The 22,022-nt window shown below is 50.8% G+C and overlaps 1 protein-coding gene across 2 annotated transcripts in view; it reads right to left on the bottom strand.

Annotated features, from left to right (window-relative positions):
* PDE8A (phosphodiesterase 8A) overlaps positions 1-22,022 on the bottom strand; it is a 156,651-nt gene that overhangs the window by 31,469 nt on the left and 103,160 nt on the right. For both annotated transcript variants that reach the window (XM_026510535.4, XM_044388429.3), the window contains exons 9-17: positions 19,542-19,630; positions 17,917-17,968; positions 17,776-17,815; positions 10,009-10,086; positions 5,291-5,361; positions 4,858-5,022; positions 3,573-3,621; positions 3,221-3,356; positions 1,599-1,797 (exon numbers count right to left, since the gene is read on the bottom strand). In XM_026510535.4, coding sequence (XP_026366320.1) covers positions 1,599-1,797; positions 3,221-3,356; positions 3,573-3,621; positions 4,858-5,022; positions 5,291-5,361; positions 10,009-10,086; positions 17,776-17,815; positions 17,917-17,968; positions 19,542-19,630 — 879 coding nt within the window. The remainder of the gene's footprint in view (positions 1-1,598; positions 1,798-3,220; positions 3,357-3,572; positions 3,622-4,857; positions 5,023-5,290; positions 5,362-10,008; positions 10,087-17,775; positions 17,816-17,916; positions 17,969-19,541; positions 19,631-22,022) is intronic.

Below are 22,022 nucleotides of genomic sequence, written 5' to 3'. Positions count from 1 at the left end.
GGTCTTAATTTTAGAAACCAACACAATGAGAAATCTATTATTTTAAACAAACATTTTCTCAGTTGGAGCAGCTAATATTTTTTTGAGATTAGAGAGAGCGGGGGTGGAGCAGAGGGAGAAGTAGAATCCCTGCTGAGCAGGGAGCCCCATGTGGGGCTCCATCCCAGGACCCTGAGATCATGACCTAAGCCAAAGGCAGATGCTTAATCAATTTGCCACCCAGGCACCCCATGGCCGACGTTTTTAAATTTAGTTATTAAATTCTAGTTTTGTCCTGTGAAGGTTAGAAAATGTACCTATGAAATTCTGACGCTTATCATGTCATTGTGTCCTAAAAACTCATTTTCGGAAATATGCTATGGACACTTGAAAAGAAGGTGCATATCTAAATTTATTTAAATTGAAATTCAGTAGTTTTAACTTTAAATTGGTGAATTGTGTATGAATTATAAATGCTGTTTAAGTTTGCTAAGTATATATTTGCATTTATCCATAGAGTAGTTCAAAAACAATTATAGCAAAAATTGGGCTATCTCTACTGATCTCTATTGACACAGACACCCCCCCCCATATTTGTTTTCGTACTTTATAAAACAGTCCTCTCTCTGCACTTTTTAAAGATTTTATTTATTTGACAGAGATAGAGACAGCCAGCAAGAGAGGGAACACAAGCAGGCGGAGTGGGAGAGGAAGAAGCAGGCTCACAGCAGAGGAGCCTGATGTGGGGCTCGATCCCATAACGCCGGGATCACGCCCTGAGCCGAAGGCAGACGCTTAACCGCTGTGCCACCCAGGCACCCCCGTCTCTCTGCACTCTTAATTCTGCCTGTAGTCTTGCTCATGATCTTTCTTTAAAATACTAGAGGGAGCAGCGAAAGGACACGCAAAAGACCCAGCAAGTCAAGTCTGACCTCTGGGGTGAGGACTTCACTGCCGCTCCCTATGTCCCTGTGCTGGGTGTTACCCTTCACGTTGTTCTCTCCCCCACACTAGTCCCCAGTCTCAGAGGATGAAACAAGACCGGCAGGCGTGTGCCCTTGCTCTGCCCAACCGCCATGGCCCTGTGGGGCTGTCCCCAGGTGCCAGGACACCAGGTGATGACCCAGCTCTGTTCTTAGATACAAAACCCGTGGGTGGATCCTTCTACTCTCGAGTTCTTCTGAAAGTGAAATGGCGATGCCCCAGGAACTCCCTGGACCTGGCAACCCCAGGTGGGAGCAGTATTGGGCAAGGATGAAGTTGGCCTCAAACCCTGCTGACACTGAGGAATGGGGGCGCCTAAGGGCTGCTGTTCTGGGGGTTTCACTCTGACCCTAGAGACAAGTCGTAGCCAACTAACTGTTCTGGCTGGTTTTCTCCACGGGGGCCAGTCTGTTCCATACACTCCCATGGAAGGGCAGGGCTCATGTCATGAATTCACCTATCAAATCCGCAGCCTCCGGCCTGACTTCCCACGCGGCTATGCCTTCCCCAGGGCCAGGTGGCACACAGGTGTGGACCCCCGAGCGTCCCCCCCACAGAGAACCGCAGTGCGGGCTGAGGTGGCTGCCTGGCCCGCTGCTCCTGCCCGCTAAGCATGGAGCACACATGCAGCTCACCTTTATCCTCTCTTTGCAGAGAAAGTAGGCAGTGGCATGAAGCACGTCGGCAGAGTGTGTCGAGTTGTGGTAGGGGTTAGAAGAGTGGTAATTGGCTTCAATAATCTGTAACCACGATCTTAGTGTTGTCTCGGAGCAGTTCAAGAATTCACAGATTCCGAAGCGAGCAAACATTTTGAGACCAAGATAAATCAAAGGCCTACAGAGAAAAACATGCACGGCCTTAAAACAAAGAAACAGACCAAGTGTTGGGAGCCCGGAATAGGTTGAGACCCACCCAGCAACGTGGAGCCAGTCTTCAGAGAGCGTGCGGGGCGGCATCGCTCCTTCTCCCAGCAGCCACCGCCAACCGCGGCTGGAGCCTAGTGCCAGCTCTCCGTCCGTGTTCCCCACAGGCTGGGGTGAGGTGTGCTCGCCACCCCCCTCCTTCGGACTCCTCCTTGCACCACTAGCTTCCTCAACATCAATGTGATGCCAGGCTTGAACCCTATCCTCACCTCTGCACTTGCTGGACCCACGTTATTGGCCAGATGTCCCGTCTAGAAGCAAATAACACTTTTTGAAGGTGGCATCTGAGCCAGACACGGTCACCTGTCCTGTAATGGTCTCAATAATTTGGAGGTGGGTGCCGCAGCATGAGGTGGTTTCCCCTGAGAAGGTGACCAATGGGCCACCAAGTCAGGCCCTTCCTTGAGAAGTTACCTTGATCCAGCATCTGGCCTTCAGCTTGGAAGGTCAGGGAATGAGGCAGTATCCTCAGGTCAGCAGGCTCACAGGGTTTGAACTGACCTGCCTTGGCTGATTCCCATGAATGCAATGTCCCTAGCCTGTAAGCCAGATGCTCGAAGATTCACTTGCTCTAGGAGTATCCTTTCTACCGTCCTTGCCCATGTGAGGTACATGGAAACAGAATATACCAGAAGGCTGACTCCTGGTGAGCACGATTGAAGGGCAAGGCTGTCTTGGGGACAGACTGAAGAGTTAGTTATCCCATGGGCCAACGGAGCACACCTTTCCTGCCGCTGCCCTCTGGGCCTGGCGCTGAGGGCCGCACCACCTGAAAGGGCAGCCTTCCCTGTGTGCCAAGTCAACCACACCCCTGTGGCCAACTGCTCTTTCCCAGCAAGGTACAAATCAGACGGTAAAATCCCAGTCCCACCCCCCACTCTCTGCGAGCACACCCAGATCAGGATGACTGGAGTTTTGGGTGTCCCCAGGCCCATCACCAACACAGCAACCGAGATCTGCTGACAGCTCTTAGCAGTGTCAGCAGGGTTTGAGGCCAAGTTCATCCTTGCCTGTTTGTGTATTTCTAACTTTTAGTTCTAGCCTCTGAGTGGGACTCTGTGCTGCTGGCTCAACATATCACCTCGTACAGAAGAAACCAATATCCATATTTTACAGAGAAACCTGTGCCACTTGGAGAGGGTAAGTCACTTGCTCAACTTCCCATGTGCCCTGAGCCTGCTGTCTCTGTAGGAGTCATGACCCGGCCGCCCTCCCTGTAGGCCCAGGCTGTCAGGGGCACCTGCTGCCCAGCTCCTCTTTCCAGAGCTTCCCTCCCTGACCACAGAGGCCCTCAGGGCCGAGCTGAGTGTCTGCCGGGCTCCACGTGGACTCACCTTTTATGAGTGGCAGCCTCCAGTTCAAAAATATTAAAGTCCCAGTACTCCTCGTTTTCCATGGCCCGAGCTATCCGCGGGGGGACGTCGTGAAGGGAGATGGGGGTGATTACACTGCTGGGCACCTGCTGAAGAGCTGCAAAGGGAGGTGGTTTGGAGAACAACGGTAATAGGCTTTATAGTATTTGCTGCTTTGGGGGTCAGCTGCTTTGTTTCTGCAGTTTTTAGGACATACCAAGAAACTTGTTACTGATGAGAAAAATTAACTGAAAACTTGACTGCAAAAGTCTGTTTTCATCATTTCAGTGTCACTATATTAACAGTGCCAAAAAATTAAAAAGTTAAAACTTACTTTTTGTTGAAAGAACATACTCATTCCCAGATAGTCTTCGCAAACCATCCTGATAAAAATCAAGGAAACAAGAAAAAGAAAAGTCATAACCATTCTTTACTTCTGGAAAACGCTGGGCCGGTCAGTCCCCGAGGAGAGCTGAGGGCAGCCTCTCCACTAAGGCACCCCACAGCTCCCCTGTGGGGACTGGACTCAGTTACCTGACGCCGAGAAAACTGGCTAAGCTCAGGGGCTGCCCCAGCGAGGTGAGCTTGCTCGAGGCCCCAAAGCCAGCATTTCTGGGGGCCCTCAGCACTGCTTTGGTGTCTCAGGGACAACTAACCGCTGCCCTCAAGCCTCCCCTGCCATTTCCTTGCCACCATGGACATCAGCTTACCCCTGGCTGCCCCTCAGGGTGAGAGCCCTCCCAGACCACTGTACGAGCCCCTAGCAGCCGCTCCCTCCCACCTTTCTTCTCTTCCCCCCTCACCCCATGACACGATCCCACTCCCTCCCCCCCCCCCCCCCCAGCATTTTCATCCCTCACCTACAGGCTGGAGGCGCCTATGCCTCAAATAGGCAAGACCATGGTTAGACATTACCGTCCCTGGGAACCACTCTACCCTGCAGCTTACTGCCTAAAACCTTATTTTTAAGAAGTAAAGTGAGCTTCAGAAAGCAGGCACTGGGAGGAGAGGGGAGTCTTTGTTTTGGGGGTTTTTGTTTTTTTGGTGCTGGTGAGGAGGTGAATTTTCTGACCAAGAGGGGACAGCAACAGAATGATATGTTTCCCACAAAGCTGTTCTTCCCTGTGAGACCACTCTGCTAGATGGGCTGGAGGCCTCCGGAACCCCTGAGAGCCCATGGTACGAAGCCACCAAATCTGCACAGGATGTTCTGGAAGGAAACCGTGCCCCATCGAACACGTAGTCTTTGTTTTATCGTTTGGTATGAAACATTTCATATATATATTTTTTTCTGCCCTAGTTTTCAAAATCTTTAAAATAATTAAGTTTTACTTAAATTCCTCATGGGACCCCTAAGCAAAAGTGGAGAGCCCAGCCCAGCAGACGTCTAGAATATGCTCCTCCCTTCTCTGCTTTGAGCTGAGGTCTCCCCAGGCAGCAGGCAACAGGTGGGTGAGAGCTCTGGCCAGAGAGCAGTGGGGCCCGGGTGATGGCGGGGTTTAGGCCTCGGCGGAGCCCTACACACACAGAGCTCTGTGTAGGCCAGCCCGTAAACAACCCCTGGGAACACAGACAAGAACAGGAAGGCTCCAGCCAGCAGCCGGGTCAAACATACTTACAGACATTAAGCCCCCAACGAGGTCATTGGCGTGAGGATCGTCATCCTTAGCACCAAACTGTGGTGAATATAATTCAGTGGTTCTTAGAATTTCCAGCACACGGTCTAAGGCTTCTGTCACAGGCATGGGGCTGCTTTCCTGGGCAGCATTGATAATGTTGATCACCTACCACATGGAAAGAAGACGTGAGTTTTGTAACCTTACAGACAGTGGGAGAGCAATCCAGAGGGGCATGCTGGCCACATGCTCAAGGCTAACTTAAGACTAGCCTCAGAGTTCATGTCCCACCCTCTCTCTTTACAGAAGGCCACTCCCTACAACCAGGAGAGCATTCTTATCCTTGCAGGCCTGCTTCCTCTCACTAGAAACACTCGACCCTGAGAACAAGGGACTTCCATGCGGGCTTGGTGGAGACCACCCACAAATGCTCCACCTTGGTGATGGGCGCCTCGATCGTCATGGAATGTATCCGGGCCATGGAGGAGTGTCGTCTCTGGCTGCCAACTGTGGAGAGACCACATGACGCATAGATCAGGGTATGCGTGGCCCCAGGCACCCGTTGACAGCTGAGGGCTTCGGGCCCTCCCTGGCTCCCCCAACCGCCCCCAGGCCTCCGTGGGCCCAGCTGCATGATGAAGGGGGCAGGACCGGAACTGCGTGTCCAGAACGGCTGCCACCCCATCCCAACAAGCCTGGGATTCTGGCACCAACTGTGCTTCCTTCAGTCCTAGGCACTAGGATGCACGTGCCCCCACAGACTGAACTTCTGATGTCACAGGCCAGAGAAAAACAGAGGAAACAATCTAGCAAGTCAAGGCCAAACAGTTAGCCTCTTTCTGCGTTTATAACAATAAGGCTTTTAGTATTCAGCTTGCCGCTATCCAGGAGCAAAAATGTTCTGGAAGACAACGCCACACAGGCTCTTTGTTTCATACATGGCAGGAGCAATAAACACAATTCCCCATTAACTGGAACACAGGAGTTTTTGGTTAAATCTCTCAAGGCACCTTTTGGTGCTCTCCACGGTGATGCTTCATCTACACCGATGAGGTAAACACCTCACATGAGACAGGCAGCAACTCTTGGGCTCTGTCTGAAGTTTGTTCATGTTCTGGTGCTCCCGTCAAGATACGGTTCCTTTGGGGTAAAGTGAAGGCTGGGCAGTGTACAGGCAGGAAAAAACATACACATAGAGTTCTGTGTGTCTTCCTGAAAGCCCCACTGTCAGGCCAAATGCTGTTTACCACAGACCTTAAGGGACCACAGACTGTTCCACAGCCTGATACGTCAGCCTTGGTTCACCAAACTGAGGTCTAAGGAGAAGCACGGGGCAAGATTAACCAACTCAGGGGCTCTTAAGTGCTTTAAATTTTAGGGATCCACAACACTCCTTACATCTAATTTTGGTGACCAGCATATGGTTGCCAACTTTCTACTCCATCCAGTAAGGTCATTAAACAAAAAATAAAAGCCACTGTTTTCTGTACAGTGACTAATAAAATAAAAATTATTAACCAGTTTTATCACTACATCATAAAAGGACCTGATCTCATTTAAAAATATCAATAAATAAAGTAAGAAGAACTATAGGGCATAAAGGCTGCCCTGACTGTGTACACAAAGTCCAAAGGAATCTATAAACACTACTCTGACAACAGACGGGCAAGTTTATCAAGGTTACCGAGTATGAGGCCAGTACATACAAGTCAATTCTAGTTCTATAAACTAGCAACAATTAGAAATTGAAATAAAAAACCCATTATGAAAGCATCAAAACCCACCAATATTTAGGAATATATGTAAGGAAAGAAAACGCTGAGAGAGAAAATACAAGCCCCTGAAGGGAGACACAGAGCATCCATGGTTTGAAAGATCCAGCAGCACTGAGATTTCCATTTTCCTTAAACTGATCTATAGATTCGAGACACTCCCAGATACAACCCCTGGAGGCAGTGTGTGCGTAAGCTAACGAGCTGATGCTGTCGAATGGAAATGCAGAGGACGTAGAAGAGCCAAGACAAGTGTGAAGAACAACCACTTCAGACTAGAGATACGAAGGTTTACTGGAGAGGCGCAGCGATCGATGGTGCTATCGGTGCACGTGCAGACCGACAGAACAAGGAAAACCGAAGAGTCCAGAAAATGACCACATACTTACAGTCACCTGATTACAATAATGGTGCAGCTGTAAAAGATGGGCCAACTGGATTTCCATGTGGGGGGAAAATTCATCCTTGATCCCTACCCTCACCAGATATAAAAATTAATTTGAAATGAATCAGAGACCTAAGGAAAAGGATAAAGCTTCTATAGGAAAACATGGGAGAATATCTTCATGACCTTGGGCTAGAGAAAGATTTCTTGAATAGGACACAAAAAAGCACCAGCTAGAATAGAAAACACTGATAAAATGAGCTTTATTAAAATTAAGAACTCCCAGGGGCACCTGGGTGGCTCAGTTGGTTAAGCATCTGCTTTTGAGGCTCGGGTCATGGTCCCAAGGTCCTGGGATTGAGCCCACGTCGGGCTCCTAGCTCAGTGGGGAGCCTGCTTCTCCCTCTCACCCCTGCTCGTGCTCTCACTCTCTCAAATAAAAAAAATTGTAAGTGAAATAAGTAAAGCAGAGAAAGACAACTATCATATGGTTTCACTCATTTATGGAGCATAAGAAATAGGAAGATCGGTAGGAGAAGGAAGAGAAGAATGAAGGGGGGTAAACAGAAGGGGAGATGAACCACGAGAGACTATGGGAAAAAAACCGAGGGTTTTAGAGGAGGGGCTGGGGGATGGGCTAGCCTGGTGATGGGTATTAAGGAGGGCACGTATTGCATGGAGCACTGGGTGTTACACGCAAACAATGAATCATGGACACTACATCAAAAACTAGTGATGTACTGTATGGTGACTAACGTAATAAAAAATACGTACATAAAAAAGAAAAAAATTAACTCCTGCTCACATTAAAGACCATCAAGAGTGAAAAGGCAAACCCCAGACTAACAAAATATATTTGTGATGCATGTAATCCAACAGAGGATCCGTATCTAGAATATATAAAGGATTCCTACAAACCAGTGAGATAAACAACCTGATTATAAAAACAGGCAAGATATCTGAACAAGAGAAGGCCCAAACGGTCAGTAAACATATGAAAGGGGTACTCCACCTCCTTCATTATCAGGAAAATTAAAATTAAAACCATATCCACCAGAATGGCTGAAATTTGAAATGCCAAGATAACCAAGTGTGGGAGGTCACAGAGCAACGGGACCACCCACACATCAGCAGTGGGCAGGAACGTGGGACACCACCTCGTGGAGAGACATCTGCAGCTGCCCAGAGCCCAGAAACTCCACTTCTAGGCAGGACAGGAACACACAGGAACATTCATGCGGCCTTATCCTTAACAGCCCCAAAGTGGGACGAGACCACAGATGCCCACGAATGAGAACGGACCAACGGGGGGACGCCCCTCCAGCGGAGCACTGCAGTGCACTAGAAAGGACGAGGTCCTGCCACGCCCAACCACACGGAGGGGTCTCAAGAACACTGAGGGAAAGAAGCCAGACGCCAGGCACGCAGGCCCTACGATCCCATCTCTTTGAAGCACAAGGAGAGGCCAGACAAGCTTACAGTGCTGGAAATCTAAGGACTGCCTCGGTGTGGTACAAGGTGTGCGTACGCGTGTGTCTTCTGTATCTGATTTAGGTGTTCTTACACGAGTGTATGGAACTGTCAAAACTGACAGAACTGAACACTTAATATCTGAATTTCACTGTGTGTAAATTATAATTCAGTTAAAAAGAGTAGTGATTAAAAACCAGAAAAATGGGGAGCCTTGGTGGCTCTGTCGGTTGGGCGGCCCACTCTTGATTTTGGCTCAGGTCATGATCTCAGGGTCCTGGGATCGAGCCCTGAGCTGGGCTCTGCGCTCAGCTGAGGAGTCTGCTTGTGGATTCTTTCTCTCCTTCTCCCTCTGCCACCCCCCTGCCCCAGCTCCCTCCCTCTCTCTCAAATAATCTTTAAAAAAAAATAACCCAAAATATTAAAGAACAATGTTCACCTCTTAAAAATACAGAAACGGACCAAGTTGGCCTAAGGATGAATATTAGAGTGTGGGAGGAAGACCATTGTGGGCAGGGGTGACCCTGTCCCTGCCCACCCTCTGCTGTAGGACCGTGGGGGTGCATGAGTGAGGCCCACAGTGAAGACAGTGGTGGCAGCTACCACCCCCCCTTGACAGGCACCCTCATCTAACCCTCACATAGCCCTCCTTGGGCAGCATAACTGTCCCCATCTCACGGTGAGGAAATGGAAGCACAGAAATTTACCCCAAGGTTGCACTCAAAGTAGATGACGCTGGGACTGGAGTCAAGGTCACTCCGAGGCCAAAGCCCATGCTCTGGCCAGTGACACCACACCACTCCCCTGGCAGCACGGTGGGGCCTGTGTAATCTTTCCAGTGTTTTCTGAGCCTCACGACAAAGCTGAGGGCACTGGATCTCCGCTGTATCATCTGAGTTGCTATTGCCCTGGAAAGTTGTGGCTTTTTATCTAGTACCAACCAACTCCACAAGCTTCCCCATTCATCTCTGGGTCAAAGAAAGCACACAGCTAGCAGCAATATTTGCCTCCACACTATATTAGTAATTTTCATTACATTTTAAAAACTACTAGATCATTCATGCCACATATCTACGTAATCTTAAAGAACTATATTCCAATTAAAACTTCAATAATATTTGCTTAATAAGAGTCTTTCACATGCCCAAATGCAGCTCACCTCCCCACCAAAAGATAAGTTTCCATGGCAAACTGCAACCCACCACGGAATATATGAAGAATTTCCAAATGCATTATGCATTACCCATACAGTTACAGCAGATAAACTGACATCCTCTGTTAACGGTTTAGAAAAAAGACTACAGGATAGATAGTAAATGTATATGTTTCTCTTTATTCCCTAACTCCATCAAAAAGCTGAGAATGGAGCCCATTGGCAGGAGTCGGGAGACGGGGGAAATGAACACAGGTTGCTAGAGGATTACCTCCCGTCCTGAACTGGAGGGGGGCTGACCAAGAGAGGAGACTGGGGACGGATGTCAGGTATTCACGTGTTCAACATTTTCTTCTCTTGTCTTTGTCACCTACCTTCACTTGATCGAGAAGCAAGAGTTCTGACATCTAGCGAGCTTTTCCTTCTGTCTTTATGTTTGCCTGACTGATTATCTGTGGAAACAATTAAACTATAAATCACCTTTTCAAAAGGATTTCAACAACATATTAGGAAAATTACAGGTCTAAACTTTTTCAATAACAAAATTTAGGATTTAGGACACCAATTAAGAAGCCACAAAAATCAACAGAGTGCCCAGAGATGAAGACTTTGACCAATGTGGTTTTAAGTGGGGGGAGGGGGTGACTTTCTCAAAATGTCCCATCTGGTACAGTCATAGACAAGTGCTTTACAGCTTCCAGATTACATAATTACAGAGTCCTGTGATGTAATGTATAAAACTAGAAGACATAAACTCGGGAAAAAATTTCCTATTACACTTCTATATAATCGAGTAAAATGGTGAAAAAATTTTGATTCTCACCCATCCTTGCCCCAAAGGGAAAAACAAAAATTTTTTACACTACATGCTTTAAATGTCCCAGGGAAGAATGTACCTCTCTTTTCGAGCGTAATATAGGGAACACTAGTTTGGGGTCTACTTCAAATGACAGTTTACCTTTCTCCCCGCTGCCCCCACTTCCTGTGAGTGGCACCACTGCTCGAGGCTCCCAAGAGGGGCTGTCTTTGACTCCTCTCTCTCCCTGACCCTGTGCCAATTCATGACAAGGCAGAGCTGACCTTCCTTCCAGTCCCCGCCTCTGTGCACCTGCTGGGAGCTATAGATGGTCCTGAGCCTCTCCAACCCATCCCCATTCCACAGACGAGGAAACTGGGGGCTGCCCTGCTGATGAGCAAACTCCGAGCTGGCGCTCTGGCTGAGCCTTCCACCTGCAGGCTGCCTCTGCTCCGCCTTCTCCCGGCTTCCTCACCTGGAGTCCTGCTCAGCACGAGGATCTGAATGGGGGGCCCTGGTATCCCTCCCCCCATCAAGAAGCTGCTTCACTGGGTATTCACTACATTCTCTTCTACATGGGCACCAACAGTGAACTTGTCAAGTCACCTGTCACCTCCTTGTTGCTACATCTGAAGGATACAGTTTTCTTACCTGACTTGACTGTGGTACTAGACACACTGACCAGTCTTTCGGGAAACTCCTGGTTTTCCATCTGTCCCTTTACTCTTCCTTCCTAATTTCCCTCTTCCTCAGCCCCCCTCTTCATGGTGCCTTTTCTCCTTGATCCCAAGGTCTGTCCTTAGCCCTTCTCGTCTTCCCAGACAACACGTCTCCTTAGGAGATCTCATTTCTTCTTGCAGCTTTAACCAGCTGCTGTGTTGCTGTCTCATCCCAGGCTTCTCCTGAGAGCCAGACTCCTATCTCAGCCACCAGCCACCTCCTGTCGGACACCCCTAGGCACTTCCAGCGCACTCATCATCTTCCCCCAGATCCACTGAAGTTGGAAACAAGTCATACCCTTCTCCCTTCCTCTCCCTCAACCGTTTAGCTAAATCTACAGATTTTATCTCCTAAATATGTCTTCAATCTAGTCCTGCTCTGTCCTAGCTCAGACACTCGTCATCCTCCTCTGGATTATAATGACAGCCTCCCTCACTGGTCCCACGGTCCCCAACCCTGTCCCCTCCATCCCATTCTCTGGGCAGCCAACTGATCCTCCTAAAACAAGTCTGACCAGGTCGCTCCCCCAATCAGACATTTCAATGGCCCATCGTTATTTTTAGGATTCGACTTAAACTCCCCAGTGTGGCATCAGAGTCCTGGGATATCTGGACCTCCTCTCTCCAGCCACCACCAACTATTTGTGATATGCTAGTTCACCTCACAACCTTCTACGCCTTGGTACCAACCCCTTACTTCCACTTGGGAATGTACCCCTCCCACGCCGCCTCCTTCACCTGGTTAACGCTCTGTCCTCTTTGAAGAAGCAATGAAGATGCAGTTTGGGCACCATAACCTTTGGGAATGTTCCCCTAACGCCTCCCTGCACCCCCCAACATTACCAGTAGCCAGCTACTTTTCTGTCCACCTTCCTCACCAGCTATGGAGGATGTGAGGGCAGAAACAGCATTCCTTTCTTCTTCCTGGGGGACCAGCACTGCCTCGCATGCAAGAGACACTTGACAGACACCTGCACATCCCCGTGCACGGATGAAAGTACCGCAGCTCACACCGCTCTGCTTCCGTGCCTCCGAGACAGAATAACTGACTGGCAGTCAGAGACAGGCCAGGCTGCTTGTCGCGGCCTGCCTCTGGTCTCACCGGCTGTGTTGCCACACCCGCCGTATTCTCTCCGGATGCTCACTCCCTCAAATTGGAACACCCGCCTCCCCTCCAGCCAGACACAGACCCTGGCCTTCCTCTGAGCTCCATGGAGTTTGCATCCACACAGCCACCTGGTGAGACAGCTCTGAACATTCTAGGTTGCTCCTGCATGCTTCTCCCTTGTAGCCACTCCACAGACATTCACCGGGCACCGCCCCTGTGCTGGGCCAGGCATTAGGGATACAAAGACAAATAACGTATGGTCCAGGTCCACAATCAGGCTGTGCTGGAGGGAAGAAAAGGCAGGTGAACTAGGAGGTATAGTAACAGCTTTGAAGGGCAGAAGGAGTCCCGAGGAGAAAAGGCAGGTTCTCCTCTGGGAAAGGGGCAGAGAGCAGATGAGTCAGGTTTTGTAGATGTAGCCAAGAAGAGGAGGCAGCATTTCCAGGAGGAGGAAGCCGCTTGTGCCTACAGATGGAAAACACATTGTGCGCGCCAAGAACCAGGCTATGGCAAAAGTGGAAGGAGAGAAGCCGGCTTTCATTTGTACTGAATGTTTCAAAGCTACGTTATCGCTACGTAAACACTCCACCTTCCTGTTCCCAACAGCCCCACTGAGGTCCCTGCTCCCCGTCGGAGCCCGACAGCGCTGTGTAGACCAAGCTCTGCTGGGATGCTGCTCCTGGGGGGGGGGGGGCGGCCGGCTTCAGAGGCTGACTCAGGGACCACTGCGGGATGAATGCGGGGTCCACACTCAGCCAGACCGCAAGCACTGAAGGCGCACGAGTGCAGGCCCTCATACCTAGTGAGTGCACCCAAGTATGGAGTGCTCTGAGGCACCTGGCCCGTTAACGGACAGAAGGCTACATAGGCCTCCAAAGACCAGGGCGTGGGCTCAGCCCCACCTGCGACTTCAGCTCTCTGCTCTCAGTTTCCCATTCCATAAAACACGATCCTTCCACACGGCCCCATCACTTTAGCAGTAAATCCAGGGAACCGTGGAGAAGCAGTGAGGGTGGCAGGCATTCAGCCGCGTGTCCGAACAGCAGCCGCCTCCGTTCCTACAGCAACGCCGAGCTCTGGCAGGATGAGCTCCATTTTGGAGATGGGGAAGCTGAGAACTGGGTGTCTGGCAGGACTTGCCGGGAACACAGCAGACTTTCAGAGAACTTTCTGGGACCCTCTCAACAGTTCAAGCATTTGTGGAATGCTTGCTCTGCCCTGGGACCACCCACCTCCCAAAAGCCAGCTGCCGGTCAGCCCACATTCTCCTGGCCTCTACCTCCTCCGCCTGAGAAAGCTTGCCTGCTCCAGGTGCAGAGCACCTGCTCCAAGGCCCGCCCGCGGTAGAGGGGGCCTGCATCCCCAGGCCCGACCCTGGCAGCATGCGAGAGTACCTGTAAGAGATGCTGAAGCCCCATGCCACGCTGCCCGGCCTGCCACCTATCACGCTACTGAGGAGGCCTTTCCTGCTCCTCGCCTCATCCTCTGCACTACCCCGCCCCCTACTCACGACACATGGAGAGCAGGTTTCTCACCAGCTGAGACACATGCTGCCTGGCACGTGTGACTGTGCACGGACTCCTGGTTGCACGAACGACTTCCACACCCTGCTGGCTACACATCTCCTGTCTGCTACTGCTGGGCTCCCACCCACAGAGCTCACTCTTCTTGCCTCCCTCCCCTCCTCTCATCAGGAGTGCTGCCCCAAGGCCCTGGCCTCTCCGTATGCCACCGGACATCTCCATGGGGCCATTTCAGGCACCCCATATGGACCAAGTTCAAATCTAAACTCGCTGAACTCTCCCTGCACAAACCCGCTCTTTCTCCTGCACTTACTCATTCATGTCATGTAGTGGCCAAGCTAGAAACCCTAGTGCCATTCTCAAATGTTTTCCCTTCATCCCTCATACTGAGCTGCTTTCCGGTACTGATTATACTGAACTATCTCCAAATCCAGTCTCCTTGCCTTTTTTTCTCTACACCATCACCATGACTGTCTTCCCTGGAAGAGGCCCCTTTTCATTTACCTATTTAAGGAAAGACTCCCTGGCCCCCCTCTGCTTACAGAATGAAATCCAAGCTGGCCTGACCCAGCCTTGCCTGTCTCAATGGCTTTGTGTGTGCTGCTCGTCCCTCCAGGAACGCTCTTCCTGTCCTTGGGCTGACCCCTCCCTCTGTCCAGACACGGGCTCAACCGCCACGTCATCATTGCTGGGAAGTGCCTCCCAATTCACCCCCACCGTGGTACGAAGTACAGTCTATTCAAATTATTGCTCCCTTCCATCTGACCGTGAACTCCCTGTTCATCTCTGTGTGCCCAACGCCAGGCTCGATCCAGACTACCTCCAGGTTTACAGACTGGAAGGCTGCCACATGTAGTGTCCTTGCTGAGACACAGTATCACGTGAAAACAACACCCAGGCCAGGAAAAAGGGGCCATGTGCTGGGAATGGATTACTTTCCTGGACACCCAAATTCTGAACCCCCCTTTCCCATGACTCCCACTACAGAAGGGGGAAGGCAAGAGACTCCCCTACTCCATTCTGTGTCAGCAGCAGAGGAGCAAGTGACCTAGGCCAGCCAAATGAGTGTTTCCATTGGAGTCTGGATGACGGCTAGCAGGGCAGGGAAGCAGGCGTGTGAGGGAACCACTCTCCCATGGCGGCGGCAACACGGCGCCAGGACGGCAGCAGAGCCTCAGCGGCCCCGCCACGCTGCTCTGACGGCAGGCCTTCCACAGCTTCCAGTCGTTCCTGCTCTTCTTCTCAGACTTAAGCTTTTTTGTCCACTTGTGAGCCAACCCATTTCCTTCCAGTAACTCCTTCTCTGCTTCAGAAGTGCTTGTGCTGTGTGTAACCAAGGGAACTGGCTGGTCCATGGCCTATGACAGTTTACTGACTTCCCAAGGCAAGACATTCGGCAGTCTTTGGACATCATGGTGGGTATGCCGCTGGGGACGGGAGGGAGAGCTGACAGCCAGCCAGCTCATTGGAGGGCAATGGGGAAGACTCCGAAGTGGGCACTGATCAAGTGATGTGCAAACGGCCCAGCACGAATGTGGTCGGGAAGTCCCTTGTCTAACACTGAGGACTGTGTCACCGACTCCGCCTTCCAGTCCCTGCTCTGCTGTTTCCTGCCTGCCCAACACTGCGGCGGCACTGAACCCTTCTGACCCTCAGTTTCTTTCTCTGTAATAATGGTGTGTTAATAACAGCCATGCCTACTTCACAGGGCTCTTCCCAAAGAAGAAAAAAAAAATCCGAGGAAAGGACCCCGTGACCTTGCAGTGTTTAAAGGTCACTGTCTGTCAGAGGCCTACATTCGTGGCCTCCATCCTGATCCTTCCAGCCCTGCAGCTTGGCTTCTGCCCTCACCGCCCTCCTGACCCTGCACTTTTACAGGTCATAAGTGTGTTCTTGGCTGCAAAAGCCAGGGTCCCTCTCCGCCTCGGGCTCTGTACTCCACTCCCTCTAGTCTCTGTGTGGTCGGCTGTGACCACAATCCACGCTTCCCCTTTCTCCCCTCCCGACTCCAGCAACACACTCCAGGTTCCCGCTCCCTCTCTGAGCCCAGTGCCCATGGGTCTCGGAGAACTGGCTCCCCTGCTCCTGTCCTGCCATCTCTTCCTCGGTAACCTCGAAGTCTGCGCTCCCCGTACCCGCCCCGGGCTCTACCTTGTCACTTCCATACAGCGAATGCTTCGCTGGCCAGCAACTTTACATCTCTAGTCCCCATCTCTTTGCAGAACACAGCAACAAGGGCGCCAGTACGCAACAGAAATTGGTAGAACGAGCAAAGAGATGAGTGAACACACAAACCTGGGACCTCACGAGGAACACTTTCCACATCCATCTTGCCCAGGCCTAGGGCCATGCCCTCCATCCCCAGACCTACAAACTGCCTCTCCGACGTCGGACTGACTCCTTCCTGCCTTCCTCTCTCTGGTCCCACCACCATCCATGCGGCCGCTCCTCTTTTCCCTGTCATCAGCTTCTTATGCGTTGGCCATTGCTTTCTCTCCTCTAGCCTGTGGCACTATTGGTATCCTGTCCCGGGTCCCTCCTTCAACATTATCTCCGCTCCATACTTGTTCTAAGAGGTTCTCAGAGCTCAGATGTCATCACACTACTCCCCTGCTCAAAAGTCCTCAGACCCCCACTGCCTACAGATGAAAATCTTAATCTCCTACCTGGCATCCAGGGATCCTTCACAATTCCCACTCCCCTTTCCACACTGACCAATCAAAATTTAATCCTGCTCTTTCTCAAACATGCCCTGACCCTTCCCTCTTCTAGGACTGCTTTTATTTCCAGGATACTTTTCCTTCTATACCCCTCTCCTTATTCGAGTCTACCTCCCCTCGCTGGGACTTTCCCCCTCCTCTGGGTCACCATGGCACCACTAGCCCCTTCCCATCCACTACTCATCACTTCTTATCATTGCTCTGTCCCCTGATTAGCGACAGGTCTCTCTCCTTTCCAGGTGAAAGCCCTGCCTGCCCCTGGAGTGAGCTGCCCCAAGTGTGCTTCACAGCTGTGGGCCGCCCATTGGGATTCCAGTGTCGGCTCCACTGTGTCCTGGACAGACTATCCTCGGGCAAATTATTTAGCCCTATTTTCCTTACCTGTAAAAAGGGAACTTCATCCACAAAATATCTACCCCAATGGTTCATTGCAAGGCTTTAATTAAATAAGCTGTAATTTAAGCTCTTAGGGAGTTCTGTGCACAGTAAATGCTCAGAAAAACACATGGGACACATTCCTGGAATGAACGAATGAATGTTCTGCTACTGCAGAAAGCACGTCCCCAACAGCTGAGGGATGGAGCTCGTACAGACAAGCTGGGCAGCCCGAGCACCGCGTGGGCACGACAGCTGCTGGAAAACGGCCTCGGGCGCGGAGCTGCAGGAGCGCGGCACCGTCACAGCCCAGCCCCGCGCCGGTGACCGCCGCAGGACAAAGGCGGCTGCTGAGGCCCTGGCACATGCTTGAGGGAAACAGGCAATTCCAGGCCAGGGAGAAACACGTGAGGCAACACAGACACGGGGATGAGTGGGTGGTGTCCAAGGCATGACAGGGGACAGATACAAGGTGAGCCAAGTCTGATGGGGTCCAGCTACCTCCCCATCAGCTGGAGGAGACTACTGACAGGAGGTGAAGATGTCCCTGCCCGAGTGCTGTCTATAGTCCGACACCCAACAGTGTTGCTTCATAAAGCACAGGTGAGGCCACCAAGTCACTATTCACTCAACACCTCTTCACATTAGTTCCTGCGTCTGAGGTGACCAAGTCTCTCCCCACAGGCTGAGACCCACCCCAGGACACCTGTCAGAATGCCCACAAGTGCCCAGGCCCTTCGGCTCATAAACCAGCCTGGGGAGTTAGGCAGAGACACACGGCCGCAGTGCTAGGAAGATACAGTGCCCCCCGTGCACGAGGCGAGCTCGGCAGAGTAAGGGTCTGGTTTTGTTTTTTTCACAAGCCCTAAGACCCCTAAGAATGAACGTGGAGCACCATACCTGTATGCGTGTCAGACTGAACACATTCAATTTTCTCAGCCTAAAAATGAATGTAACAGCCATTAGTTCTGATTGTCTAGTCCCGCGAACGGGGGAATCTTGCTGGGCACCCCTGGGGTCCCGAGGGCTCCCCTTACATACCTTATTGCTGCCATTGCACACTCTGATAATGGACACATAGTGTCTAATTTTTCTGCAAGTAGAAAACAAGGCATTATTTCTCTTCTGGCTCTCTAGTCTGATGGGTATGCAGCTAATTTTTATTATGAAAGAGCATCTCTCTTTCACGATCCACAAAATGCTCTGAGGGGAGCATTTCTATTGTCTGCGGCCAAGGCCACCAACAAACAGGTGAGAGTCCACAGCATCCTCTGGTGTCTGTGCAGAGAAGAAGTGGACTCTTCAATAAAAACAACACAATTCTTCCAAGTCTTCACAACATACACGGAAAAATACCAGTGTTTTAAACAATGGACTGCATGTTAACCAACCAAAAGCCTTCAATTTCTTACATGTTGTCAGTGTCACAGCCCTCTGTATGGGCGTTCCTCTGGTTCCAGCGAACACCGTGCTCCCAGCCACTCGGGGCGGCGCCACAGGCCACGCCGAGCTCGCCAGCAGGGGGTCTACAACCAAGCACAGCTGACCGGACTCCTCACTTACTTACTGGGCCTTCCACTTTCCCAATTTTTCTCCTGGATCGTCAGATCCCTCTACTAATTGCAAAAAAATTTGGAGAAGACCAGAAAAAGGCAAAGATCAGAACAGAGAGCCCACACAGACCTGCCTCCCCGAGGCAAGTGCCAACGGGCAGCAAAGCCGGGCGCCCAAGCAAGGGAGCCCTGCAGTCAGCGCGGCGGCCCGTGGGCCAGAAACCTGCCGCCTCAGGCCTCAGTTTCCTCATCTGTAAAATGGAGATGATCGCAGTGCTCATGACGCAGTGCGTGCTTAGGAGGGCACGAAGTGTCGTCTACCAGGCACCGAGAGCCTGCCCACGGAGGGACGGGCTCGAGAAACAGCGGCAGCTGCTGTTACCACCACGGCCACATCAGCTCCTGGTCTTTTTTTTCCCTTCGTTTTCAGGCTAGAGATCATACACTAGATATGATTTTACAGTTTGATTTTTATGTTTATCTTTAGCATTTCCCCTTACCACTTAATTTTCTATGATCGTCATTTCTAATGGTTGCATATTTCATTGCTGGGCGTCCTACAATTCACATGCATAATTTCCCACTGTTCGTATTATTTAAGATAGATTCTGAGACAAACTATATGAAATTTTTAGGCTCCTGATATATAATACTTCGCAATCTGTAGTCACAGCTGTTTTATAGGAAGGTTGCTATAAATGGTAGTATTTTAAATACCTTTATCTACTTTGATAGGTCTATGCAGAAATAATAGATAGGCTTTCAAATTAGATAAAAATCTTTTAAAGATAGGGAGTCCACCAGTTAGTGTTCTTACCACACAGCTTAATAACGTGACATTCTAATAGAAATACTTTAGTTTCTCTTGTGTCCATGCAGCTGAAGCAGGACCGTCTAGAGCCTGATGGCTCTGGGTCACAAGCTGGGGGGTCGGGCTATAGCCATGAGGATGCTGTACCCCTGGAAGACCGTTCTTCGGTGACACCCGACCTTGTGACAAGTCTTTCTTTTAAATTTCTGCATGCACTTCTTAGCTTACTGAAGTATTCAGAGCAAATTTTGCAATAAGCCAAACATGGCATGTTGACTGGAGTACCTGGTTTTTCTACTTACCCTCCCTGTCCAATGACAGGTATTATCTTCACATTTTGTTGCACATTATCTCCGTTTTTCTTTTTGGTGTGGTAGATTCCTTGCCACTCCTAGAAATGGAACGTAAGCATCATTATACTGTGCGTTCAAGACATAAACCCAAGAACATCTTCCACTTCAGGTTCTGATTCCTTTACCATGGCTAAAGGAGTTAGGATAAAAAATTATCCCAACCCCAAACACAATTTTGGGTATCTGACCATCTTCCCCAAGTCCATCTCCTCCTGGGTCGCCAATAAATGCCAGCTTGCCATGGTATGAATGGTCACAGGTTTTCAGGGGCTGCCTGCTGGCAAAAGAGGGCCTGGGCCCACGAGTGAAGAACGCTCCCCAGCTGCAACTTTCAGGCTCCTCGAACTCTCCCAGCTCCCGCCCGTAGTGGAGGAGGGGCGTGGCCTCTCCCCCTGCATCTGGGAGGGGGGCAGAGAGGGGCCACCTCTGCTGCCACTACCACCTTCTGGGACGTGTGAGGTGGAAGAGCAGCACAGCCAGGTCCAGGCTCAGGTAGAGGAAATCGGTGAGACCTTAAAAGCCAAGGCCACAGCTACAGCAGCCATGCTCTCACGATCAGACAGAATATGCACGGATCCTTGTAGAGTGAAACCGCAGCCTGGGAGAGGAGGTGTGTGCTAGCCGTGACCACAGTGAGAACAGGGGCTGTGGGACACACCCCTACTCTTGGGGCGGTGCGGAGAAGCCTGGGATGGAGCTGGGTTTTGTCACCACTAAAAACATTCTGAATTCTTCCAAGAGTCACCAACATGCTTAAGCTAGAAACAGTCCTAAAATCCACTGTAGGACACTCAACTCTTAGGATGTTCCCTAACCTTCCTGACCTTCTAGATCCCTTAGAACCTGGCACTGACCCAGTCAGGAAGCAGACTACCACAGAAGCCTTGGTGGCCTAGCTCAAATCTCCTGTCCCAACCTTTACAGGGGGTCTGTTCTGAGATCTTCCATGCCTACAGCCTGGCAACCCGCATGCAAATGCCAACAGGAGAATCTCCTCTTCGGGCTCCTCTGAGAAAGCGGAATCAGCAGAAGCCAGGACATTCTGACAGAAGCGAAGGATGGTTCCTGACGCTCCCCAGTGTACTTCTGAAAACCGTGTGCCAAGGAAGGACTGAAGTTAAGAGACAGCCTGAGAGGCCAGCTCTGTGCTTACTGGCCCCGGAGCAGAAGGGAGGTGAGGGTCTTACGCACTACAGCTCTGAGGGGAGGCTGGCCTGTGCCAGGCAAGGGCTAAACAGGGGTCCCGAGGCAGGAAGCACCTGCCTTCCGTGTCCACAGCCCGCGTGTCTGCCGCAGGAGGCTTCGGCAGACAGGTGCAAGACTTACTGCTGAAGCTCTCAAGAGAAATACGGGAAACTGATTGTGGTGATGTTTGCAAAACTCTGTGAATAGACCAAACACCAGTGAATTGTAGACTTTAAATGGGTGAATTGTACAGTATGTGAATTCTCAATGATTCTCAATAGAGAATAATTCTCTCAATAGAGTGGTTATATAAAAGAGAGGGAGAAAAATGGGAGACCAATTCAATCCATCAATCAATCAGCACTTTAAAATATATCTGCAGGATTTTCTCCTCTAATCCTTCCTGAATAGACGTGAGCAGCTGCCAGATCCCAAGAAGAGGAATAAGAAGCCAGTTCAGCCAGAGCTCAACGGTCCAGCTCAGGCGCAGGGCACCTGGGCCAGTGCCCCTGCTCGGAGAGCAGCTTTGCCTGTGAGTTCTCCAGTCACAGAAACAACAAATATTTACTTATCACAGATCATATTTCTTATCAAAAATATTGACCTGTCATAAATACACGAGCTTTAGTTCTTGAGAATAACACAGTACCACCTTAGAATGCGATTAGGAAGAGGACATCTGGCAACGCACAGAAAGTCTTAACGAAGTTTGACACCGGGCAAACATTCAGTAAATGGCCTGTTTCCAGCCCAGGTGGCTTTGCACAGGCCTCCCCGGGCCGGGCTCCCCTCAGAACTGTACTAACACACCCCGCTTCTGTTCTGGAGCAGGCTAAGCCCCGAGCTGGGCTTCTCTGACTGCTGAGACAGCCCCCCTGGGCGCCCCGTCATCCGGCTGCTCTGGCTCCAGGGCTTGCACAGTGCCTGCACGCGGTCGACAGTCAAGGGACACTGGGGCTTTTGTTCCCCGAATGGAAAAGTTAGGCCAAGTCAGAGTGTAGCATCCCTGTAGTCACGCCAAGGGATGTGAACTCTACGCTGGGGGAGCGGCGTGATCAGACTAACCACTTGAGAGTGTCGAGTGCTCTGACTGGAGTTGGAGGTCCCGGGACAAAGGGCCCTGACTGGATCCAGCCACCACAGTCCAGGGGTGGGAAGGAGGCCCCGCACAAGGTCAAGCCCAGGCAGCAGACACTCAAATTCAGGGGTTGAACAGATGTCATGGCTTAGTGACAGACTGGACGC

Source organism: Ursus arctos, unplaced genomic scaffold, assembly GCF_023065955.2.
Source record: "Ursus arctos isolate Adak ecotype North America unplaced genomic scaffold, UrsArc2.0 scaffold_28, whole genome shotgun sequence".
In the NCBI taxonomy this organism is placed as follows: Eukaryota; Metazoa; Chordata; class Mammalia; order Carnivora; family Ursidae; genus Ursus; species Ursus arctos.
The sequence above is the reverse complement of the archived record's forward strand: the minus strand, read 5'-3'. Positions and strand labels throughout refer to the sequence as shown.